General features: G+C 33.7%; 2 protein-coding genes across 4 annotated transcripts; one reads left to right on the top strand and one right to left on the bottom strand.

Moving 5' to 3' along the window:
* The first annotated feature begins 828 nt into the window (after positions 1-828).
* Positions 829-2,393, top strand: LOC145097967 (P-loop containing nucleoside triphosphate hydrolases superfamily protein). Of its 2 annotated transcripts, none has more exons than XM_079035653.1 (4): positions 829-1,230; positions 1,485-1,604; positions 1,675-1,824; positions 1,941-2,393. In XM_079035653.1, exons 1-4 carry the CDS (start codon positions 904-906, stop codon positions 2,103-2,105), a joined length of 762 nt encoding a protein of 253 aa, XP_078891779.1. In that variant the 5' UTR covers positions 829-903; the 3' UTR covers positions 2,106-2,393. The 2 variants fall into 2 exon arrangements, with proteins under 2 accessions (XP_078891779.1, XP_078891778.1); XM_079035652.1 differs by having other exon boundaries at positions 833-1,230; positions 1,464-1,604.
* Positions 2,394-4,159: 1,766 nt separating this feature from the next.
* On the bottom strand, positions 4,160-8,293 carry LOC145097966 (EEIG1/EHBP1 protein amino-terminal domain protein). Of its 2 annotated transcripts, none has more exons than XM_079035650.1 (9): positions 8,162-8,293; positions 7,069-7,777; positions 6,010-6,593; positions 5,738-5,933; positions 5,447-5,656; positions 5,175-5,348; positions 4,898-5,038; positions 4,707-4,820; positions 4,160-4,578 (listed from the first exon to the last, which is right to left on the bottom strand). In XM_079035650.1, the coding sequence occupies exons 2-9, from the start codon at positions 7,699-7,701 to the stop codon at positions 4,264-4,266; spliced, it is 2,367 nt and encodes a 788-aa protein (XP_078891776.1). In that variant the 5' UTR covers positions 7,702-7,777; positions 8,162-8,293; the 3' UTR covers positions 4,160-4,263. The 2 variants fall into 2 exon arrangements, with proteins under 2 accessions (XP_078891776.1, XP_078891777.1); XM_079035651.1 differs by lacking the exon at positions 8,162-8,293 and adding an exon at positions 8,016-8,155.
* Between the last annotated feature and the right edge of the window lie 1,546 nt (positions 8,294-9,839).

The following is a 9,839-nucleotide window of genomic DNA, read 5'->3' as shown; positions in this document are numbered from 1 at the left end:
GATTGGTATCCAGATGTCGCTCGTGTGAACCACAACTTCCTGTGCGTGTGGATTCCGCTAATTACAAGACTACCACTCATCAACTTCCACGTGTCATTTCTACCAAAAAGCAGGCCAATTGACTTTTTCTTAGCTTGTTTATTTTAAGAACCAAGGTTTAGTTTCATTATTGTTCCCTTTTGTTTTGGTATTTTCACATCTTCCTTCCTCTTTTCTTAAACTACACTTCACCCTCTATACAGTTTACAAATTTTCTTTTTATAAAGTTTACTCATATGAAAAGTTGTTTCTCAAACTCCATTTGCTGAGATTCTATCTGTAAATGCATTTATAATGTATCTCAAGCAAACATATTTTCTCATTACAAAAGCCTACTACTTGTAGCTTATAAGTCAATTTGGGTATATTTTTACATATCGTTAATGCATTTATACATTGCTAGAGTTCTTTATCTAAGAATTTATGGGTTACAAAACATTAAAAATAATGGCTTCAAACTTTAGACATTAGTCATTTCAAATTAGTTTTCTGGAAACAATACCATTTTTTTCTAATGACATTTTGTGCTCATATAAAAAATGTAATTTTTTTTTCTACAACCAAGTAAAATGACTACATCAAGTAAAAAACCCACATTAACCCTTGTATTATATCTTATTTTTTTGAATTACTACAAACTCAATTTTTTTCACAGTTTCATTGTATTTCTGTTTAGAAAGATATTAAATATGAAAACATGGCGGTATTAACAATTACGTAAAACTTGAGGGGTGTAGTTAAAACTAAGCTTGTTCTGTGATCTCCCTGCCTTTTGCTTTTTAGTCTTCCCATTTCAGTTGCCCTATTTCCTTCACTTCAAAACCCTGAATTTTCCGTCCGTTGGTAAAACCCTCATCAGCCGCCATGGCCATGGTATGTCGCCTGAGAGTGGCTGCTGCTCCTCTTGCGCGACTCCGCTTAGGTCAGATCAAACGCCGTTTCTATGGATCGGCGGCTCAGCTCCAGTACGATTACGATGACGATTATGATTACAACGAGAGCCCCTCGGAGATGGAGGACTCCCTGGGATCGGTGTCGGGTAGGGGCGTTCAGTGGGTTGTAATGGGCGATCCATCGACGAATAGGCAAATGTACGCGGAGAAGTTATCTCAACTCCTCAAAGTACCTCATATTTCCATGGGAACCCTCGTTCGTCAAGAGCTCCACCCTCGCTCTTCTCTTTATAAACAGGTTTGCTTAATTACCTTTAGGCGTTTCGTAAAATCATATCGAACATTAGCTCCTGTTTGATTGTCTAGATCTGTTCTTCGTTAGTAATTTATGCTTGATCAAATTATGGAAATTGATTGAAAAATTGTTTCGCTTCGATTCAGTTTTACTCGTAGTGTTCATGAAATCCAGTTAGTCATCACCTTTTTTTCTTGGACAGTTAGGTTTACTCGTCTCTGTTTTTGTAAATTTAGATTGCTGATGCTGTGAATCAGGGCAAGCTTGTGCCAGAGGAAGTGATTTTTGGTCTGCTATCAAAGAGGTTGGAAGAAGGTTTCTACAAGGGTGAAACTGGGTTTATTTTGGATGGAATTCCTCGAACAAGAATGCAAGCTGTAAGTTTGGATTTTGCTAATCTGTGTGTTAGTGTTGATGCTGAAAATTTTATACTTGTTATGTTAACAGGAGATTCTTGACGAAGTTGCGGATATAGATTTGGTCTTAAATTTCAAATGCACAGAAGATTGTCTGCAAAAGAAGCATGGTGATGTTGGACATGAAGCATGTGCTTCTTCTTACCAAGATATCCTCAGTGTCAATGGGCGCAATTCAATGGTACTCTTACATCTATCTAAACTCTGAATGAAGAATCATATCATCTTGAACCTTGTAGTCTTTTTTTTTTTTTTTTAATTTTTTTATATATATATGTTGGTTGATCTTATTTGCAGAAGAAGCCATTGGATTTGGAAGAATACTACAAGAAACAAAAGAAGCTTTTAAACTTTAATGTAGCTGGTGCACCTGGAGAAACATGGCAAGGACTTTTGGCTGCTTTACATCTTCAACATATGAACGCTCTCATCACCTCTTCTTCACACAAGTTGAGTCTATAATTAATTAATTAATTAATTAATTCTTGCAGTTTGTTTGTTTGGTTTTTCAACCACATTTTACTTATCACCGGCAAAAAAAAAAACAATATAGAGATATATTACGAGTGTAATATAATATAGTTTGGTGTTTGCTTATATATACCCAGAGTTCCATTTTTCCAGAGAATAATTTTGTTTTATCCGTTATAGAGTTTATGTATTGTGTAATGTAGTTTCAGACATGACACTGTGAAGCATTGGCTTTATCAATTTTGTCACATAATCAATCAAGTTTGCTTTATTTATATATTTATTTATTTATGTTTTGATGTCAAATGTGTCATCTGTTTTTGTAACCTTTCCTTCCTTTGAGTGAGAGAGACTGGGTAGATGACATTTATCATACTTAATCTGGTTAAATTAGGTAGATGGATCTTTGATCTGTTCTAGAGACATCTTCAATCTATTTAATTTTGGTTTGGCCACCAGTTGCTTCTTATATGATGTCACGAAAATTTGGGGCTTGACTTGGCTACTTCCACTGTAATATTTACAAAATTGTTTTTTTATGGAAAAATGAAAAGAAAGCCATCATAGTTTCGCCAAGTTTTGCAAAAAAACAATGGTACTTGATATTTATTTTACATATAATAAAGGCCATTTTTGTTTCAATGATTTTTATTTTTTTTCAAAATGTTAGAATAGAATAGCTGGTTTTCTTTTTGGTCCCTTCCCAACTACAAAGGGTTAGATGGATGTTTTATTATTTTTATAAAGGATAAAGTATAAGAAAGTCATCGTAGTTTACCATTTTTTATGAAAAAAAACATGATAAGGAACGATTTCAAATATGCCAAAGGTGTTCATCATCAAAGTGCAAGTTGGATTACCTCTTTGTTTGTTGTCGAGGATGTTATTGTTTGTTTTTGGTTGTTAGATGATGGTCTCTCAAGTCTCAACACTACACTCAGTGATATTCTTATTGTTTACGTGACATTGTTCAAGTTTTAAAATTTTCAACACTACAACCAAAATGAAAGTATAATACTATAATAACAAATTGATAAAGTATATTGTTATTTCTTGTATTTAGCCATAAAAATTAAAGTTTAAAATACACATAAAAGAGTTTCATTTAAATGGCAAGTTTCGAGATCCATATTTCACCAACAATCAATTTTTAAACCTTTATCACAAATTAATCATTTTAATAATCGTGAAAATAAGCATGCAAATCATGAGATAACTTGTTTTTTGGTAGCTTGGATAAATACTTTTGTAACATATATCATGAAGCATGAGCCTACTTAGTGCGGATTTTAGTTTAGGGTAGGCTAAAAAATTTACAATGTATGAATGAAATATAGGATCTAAAGTTTTGAATGAGATGAATTAGTTCCTTTTCTCTTATTTATTGAATTTTTGTGGGGTGGGCCAAGGCCCATCTTTGCCTCTATGTGGCCCTACTTTCATCATCCATAGACTATGACTTAAACACTCGTCGACTTATTGGTGAGTAGACCTGGCAATTCGTGTATTCATGTCATCAAACGTGTCAGCCACGAATTTGACACGATACGATTACACGATGAGAAATAAGTTTTATCTCAATTTTTAAGATATTCGTGTCGCGTCTCTCACAGATTCGTGTATTCATGTCTGAAATTGTCAGGTCTATTGGTGAGGTCTATCTTTTACAAACATTTGATACCATTAAATTAAAAGCCTCACATCTCTAAGTAATACAGTATATTTTGTCCAACCAAATGAACATATTAAGAGGAGTTTACTCTTTTGGATAAAACGTTATTTTTTTTTATACTAAATGTTTTGTATATATAATACAAATGAATTCATTTAGATGTGATTCTTTTTACGCAAACCTGTCTTTTACTTGTTCACGTTGAAAATTGAGAAATAGTTTTTTCTTTTTCCAGAAAAATGGAGAATGAGTTTGTTGGTGTTTGCCACTATTTTATGAGGTTGGCTTTAGTTTTACATCCAAAACCCAACAATAGAATACTGCATTGAACATTACGCATTTGCAAACATTAGAGAAACATGAAAAATTGTCGTAGCACTAACTCTCACTCACTTTGACTTATTTGCAAGTAAGTATTTACAAGAAACAATAATATTGCAGAGTTATTTTAATTCTTATTTAAGTATGAATGAGTATTCAGTCACTATTCATCCATACCTGTTTAAGTAGTTGATACCGAATGGTACCATCATTTGATCTCCATCTAGGGCTAGGGCTAGGGGTAGCATCAATGATATTGATAGCAGTGAAAGGGGAACTCAGCTCATCAAGTTCATCATCGCTTGTGTTTGACTTTCTCAAGACTGATGATCCACTGCGACTCAAGTGTTTCTTAGTTCCACCAAAAATACATTTTATTATTGATGATGCAGATGGTGGATGATAAACAACCGAACCAGCTGCACATGGGACACTTCTCACACAATCTTCACCACCCTCCACCCCCAAATCCTATTTATTAGTATAAAACACCCACTCAGTCTCAATGCCATATGTTATTACACAAACATATCTTTGATTGTTTGTGTTTGTGTTTGTGTTACATAATTATACTGAAAATTGACTGTAACTCTACTGACCTCTGAATCTAGGACTTGTAGCACAGCTTCAGGAATAGCATCTGGACAAAACTCATCTGGGACAAAACGATCAAGTATCCCCTTTATTAATGCTGCACCAAAACTCGGACATACCTTCAAAAAAAAAATCAAAATCAAATGCGAGTAACTAAACAAACTAGTATAAAAGAAAAGAGCCCAATTTTAGAAACCTCTTTTCTGATTCTGCTATCTAACAGCATATCCTTAGGAAGCATCATCAGGTCACTCAATGCATTCAGGAGATGAAAAGGTTTAAACGAATCATCATCAATACCAAATAAATCAGTCAGCCACCTCAACCAATTTCCAATCTGCACATTGCCAAAAAAATGAAGAACATTTTAGAGTTTTGGTTGACATAATGTGTATATATATATATATATATATATATATATATATATAGAGAGAGAGAGAGAGAGAGAGAGAGAGAGAGAGAAAGAGAGTTACTGCATTTTTGAGTTGTGCACCAGCCCCAAAGCTTGGTTTCCCTGATGGAACAGGAAGAACTCTTGCATCACTGATTGGGTCAGATACAGGATCAGTTGGAGACTCATCAGCAGATTCCCGAAGAATAGCATTAAACATAGCCACATCTAATCTCCCCATGCACTCTTCCATTACCTAGTAAAACATTATCAACCCAAAAAACAAATCATTAAAAAAAAAAGAAAGAAAAATTACATAAAAATTATCATGCAATCAGATAGATGAAAAGCTACCAATCTAGAAAGCACAGGCAAGCAACCGCAATCATGTCCAGCAGCTCGAACAGGACAAATCCTTTCGCAGGCATCCATGAAAGCAGTCTTCCATAGCTCCATTGAGAAGTTTGCTTGTTCTTGCTCACGTGATGTTTTTTTACTACATTCTGAATCTACAATTCTAACAATAGCCCTTGCAGCCGTTGATTGCATATATGGAGTAAGCGTCTGCAACCACATACTTATAGTCTTATACAATATTAATTCATATTTAATACTCCACTGCTATTAATCTATTATGCAACAAACCTGCCACCAGACTGACTCGATGATTCGTGAAAAGATCCAAGATTCAACTTTTTCTATGGAACAAGTAAATTGACAAGGCTTCTCCCATTCGTTTCTACAAGATTCTTTGATGTTCTTTTTGCTTATGTGATCTTGCTCAAAAGCATCATATATTATTGCTCTCAATACCACACAGTTTGACAACCAGAAAGTCAACCTAAAACATAAACAAGATTAATTATATATAATTTCCATCGTCATCATGGTAATTCATTAAGGTAAGTACTGTAGACCTTGGGACATCGTTTCCACAAGCTTTTGCAACCAAAATCAATCCGGAAACAATACTTTTTGCTGAACTTGCTCTTTGTGAAATCTGTTTGCAATTGCATGCATGAAGGTATAGCCTAGAAAGACGCCTAGCTGGCGCATGAACTTTATTCATAGAACTTCCATGTTCTGCTACTATTGAGTAAAGACCAACTTCAATAGCAGCAGCTTCTTTAAGCTCACTTTCAAGGTTCTGTACCCTGCGCTGTAATTGTTGTAACTTGTTAATATCTTTCCTTTCATTGCCACCATGAAAACCATCTTTCCTACTACTATTCTTCCAAGATCCTGAATCCAACAGGGAACCTCCAGATTTCACTTTTTTTAATCTATCACAACTTAAATTGTTAGACTCAAGACTTTCATCTATATTTGATGATGTCTGATGATCATCCACTTTAGAAACTTCAACACCACTCCTCGTATTGGTGTTTAATAATTCTTCATCTTTTTGTTCAGCAGCAATGGTTTTACTTTTATCTTGAACCAAGATTTCTTGATTGCTAACTACTCTATCCATGCTTCCACATTTGTCCTCAGCTTCCTTCTGCAATTGACTGCCACCATGTTATTTAACCAGTAAAATCAATGTGATACATTCCACTTTTTTAAAGCAATTCAAAATTCCTTCATGTGTGTTTAAACTGATTACTAAGACTTGAAATTATAATAATCAGTTTCGATTGTTTGGGTAAATTACAATTCTGATTGTTTAGGCTCAAACTAATCAGATTTGTAGAAGCAAGTAGAAAGTTGTAAGAAGAATGATTTTTCTGATAAATGCACAAGACCTACCTACACCTAGCTTTGATCAACTGATTTTCTAATTATCTTATTCCTATTATTCAAGTCAAAATAATCACTTTCAAAAACTCAAATCCAAACACCCTCTAACAAAGAAATTTCATATTGATTTTGGGCTTTAAGCTATATAACACAAGATTAAAACTGAATCTCCTTGCTCTTTGTTTTGAATGGAGGGAAGATATTGCCAATAGAAAAAAGGAATCAGCATAAAGTACCTCTTTGTGAGGGTTTGAACTCCCATTTGAGGAGGAAACATCATCATCAGTAATTGAGACACTCTCGGTTTCTTCATTCATCTCCGTTGATCCTTCTCTGACTAAACTATCCCCAGAAGATCTCACACGATTATTCTTCTCAAATGCTTCAATCTTTAGAAAAAGCATAGGCTGACTCGTATTACTGAAAGTCCTCTTGCAGTTCATGGGTACACTGACAATCAAACCATCTTTCACAACACCATACTCTGCAAAATCCACAACAGCAGTCGCCAACAACTGCCCTATTTTGTCCCTTCGTGGTTCATACATATTCAACTCCACGCAGTTCTTTAAGAAAGTGTCACCGTCCCCAGCCTTGATCGACATATCTCTCATCAATGTCAAGTGAAGCTTAAACGATTCATTGAATTCAATTTTACCATCACCAACACTAGCACCAGGAACAAGTAAAGGGGTAACTGCTTTAGTAGTCCCTGAATTCTTGTCACCATGTTCCCACTGAATCAAAGCAGAACGAAGTGATCTTAATGACTGAGATGGAGGCCATGGTTTAATCTCTATAATAGTGATAACATAATCGAGTTGTACAGATGGGCTTTTCCTGTTTTTGGCCTTCATTCCCGATACCATTTTTGATTTCTGCTCTTGTACCAAATAAGTTGCGTGAATGCCCGAAAAAAGCTATGGAACCACAGTAACCTTTAACCTACAGCACATAAGTATAAAAAAGTTTAGCTAACAACAAAACCGAATATGCAATAGATTACAACCCGAACGGGAAGGGGCTTAATGGGGTATAGACGCCGCCATTGATTATAGATAGTGAATTCTAAGTTGAGCTTGTTGCTGAAGTTCATGAGCTATTAAAACGAAATTTTGACCAAAACAATGATAATAACAACAGCTCCAGCTAGGGAACCCGATTAATCGAAAGAAGCCCTTACCACCATATAACCATCAAATGCCATAAATAAACACAAGTATAATTGTGTAGATCAACCGAAAATAGAAGAATAAGAGGAATCAAGGATGCCATTAGCGAAAAAAAATGAAGCTCATGGAGAAAATTGCAAGGATTTTCAGAACTTACATGAAATCAAGCGTACCAAAAGTGGGTGAAGTGTGAACTCGAAGTAATAAATATTGTCTGGAAGAGACACTTGGTTATGGGCAGATGGGGAAGAGAGAGGATGTGATGTGAGTTTGTGAGTTAGAGATGAAAATTTAAAAAACGAGGGACTGTTTTTGTAACCAAACGAACAAGAATTCAACAAAAGCAATGTTTTAGTTTCGGTCCTTCAAACTCCTTTCTTTGGCAAAAAGGATTTGGATACTTAACCAAATGTGTGATTAAACATTATTAGATCGATCAAATCAACAACCGTATCTGTAAACAGACAAAAAAAAGCTACTCTTAAACTCAAGAATGAATCTAAAAAGTAACATTAAGTTGGTGGAAATCACTTTCAACTTTTGTTTCCTTGATTCCTGACTTAATTCATATAGAAACATTTTGCCACTCAACAATCGTTTTAAACATGTCCCGAAAATTATAATGTTGGTGTTTATCTCGAACTTTCACAATCATATAATGCACTCTTATGGTCCTAAGAACCACTCAACTTTGACAAACGGGATACAAGTGTTATCTTATTTTTGAATCAACTCTATGAAAAAGAAATGTAGTCCTCTGAGGTTGATTATGATTAATTGGTGTTGTAATCCTGTAAATGAATGTAGCTATCGAATGCAACTTTCTTCTTTTTTGTTTTCTTGTTTGTTTTGTACTTCTTGCTACTTTTCTTTTAATAAATAGTTTGTGGTTAATAATAATAATCTATTATAATAAATGAAGATAATTTTTGATATGTGTCAATCTCTAATGAGTTTTGATATTTATTATTTTATGATATTTTTTAAATAAATAATATCCACATGTCAATTTATGATTTTTTAAAAATTTTTAAAATTAAAAAAATACATAATAATTATACATATATATTAAAGTATCAAATATAATAAATATTATACTAAATTGTAATTAATATGTTTCTTTGTTTCTTATTTCAAAATTTTATTTTAAAAAATACTTATTATTTATATTTTAATATTTTATTTTCTTTAATCAACCTGTGTAATACACAGATTGTATACCTAATAATAATAATAGTAAAAGTTGAATTTGATTGTGTGAGAAACATCAACTCGTTTATGGCTAGGAAAGAGACCTAATTTAAACATATGATCGAATTAATTTTGATAACATAAAGCCTCAGTATTTAAAGCATAGTACTAATCATTCATTGTTGACTTTAGGATCTTATACTAGCATATGTACTATCATGAAAAAAGTTAGATGGTATATAATAATTATAATAATAATATTTTGTTTTTTGATTACCTATTATATTAAATTATTAACTGAAAAAAAAAAAACAATTTTAGAATACAAGTTATTAAGAGCTATATTATTGGGAAGTTGCCACTTTTTATCCAAATTCCTAATTTACTTTTTTAAATTGGTGTTAACTAATAAAGATGTGAAGATAAGGGAGTCATGTGATTATATGACTAAACTAGAAGGTGGTAGTATGCATGAACATGGAACATGGAGGAGTGACAACAGAGTAGTTGAAGGACGTTTAATAATGTATGAGTAAGGTTTACTCGAGCAAAGCGGAAGGTGTATACACGCTCTAACGACTGCAAAGAAGTTAACAACCAAGTGTCGGTGTAACGAAGGTTGGTATGAATTTGGTGGTGGTGGG

This window comes from Lactuca serriola, chromosome 4 (genome assembly GCF_051521515.1).
Source record: "Lactuca serriola cultivar US96UC23 chromosome 4, Lser_US96UC23_V15, whole genome shotgun sequence".
NCBI lineage: Eukaryota > Viridiplantae > Streptophyta > Magnoliopsida > Asterales > Asteraceae > Lactuca > Lactuca serriola.
This window is presented reverse-complemented; position numbering and strand designations above follow the sequence as displayed.

What these genes read in the sequence shown, in the direction of transcription:
- LOC145097967 (XM_079035652.1), top strand. Translation starts at nt 904, where the DNA reads ATGGCCATGGTATGTCGCCTGAGAGTGGCTGCTGCTCCTCTTGCGCGA. An exon ending in GCTCTTCTCTTTATAAACAG is followed by an intron (nt 1,231 to 1,463) that starts GTTTGCTTAATT and finishes TTGTAAATTTAG; the next exon opens with ATTGCTGATGCTGTGAATCA. An exon ending in TCAATGGGCGCAATTCAATG is followed by an intron (nt 1,825 to 1,940) that starts GTACTCTTACAT and finishes TCTTATTTGCAG; the next exon opens with AAGAAGCCATTGGATTTGGA.
- LOC145097966 (XM_079035650.1), bottom strand. Translation starts at nt 7,701, where the DNA reads ATGGTATCGGGAATGAAGGCCAAAAACAGGAAAAGCCCATCTGTACAA. An exon ending in TCGAGTCAGTCTGGTGGCAG is followed by an intron (nt 5,657 to 5,737) that starts GTTTGTTGCATA and finishes ATGTGGTTGCAG; the next exon opens with ACGCTTACTCCATATATGCA. An exon ending in ATAGCAGAATCAGAAAAGAG is followed by an intron (nt 4,821 to 4,897) that starts GTTTCTAAAATT and finishes TTTTTTTTGAAG; the next exon opens with GTATGTCCGAGTTTTGGTGC.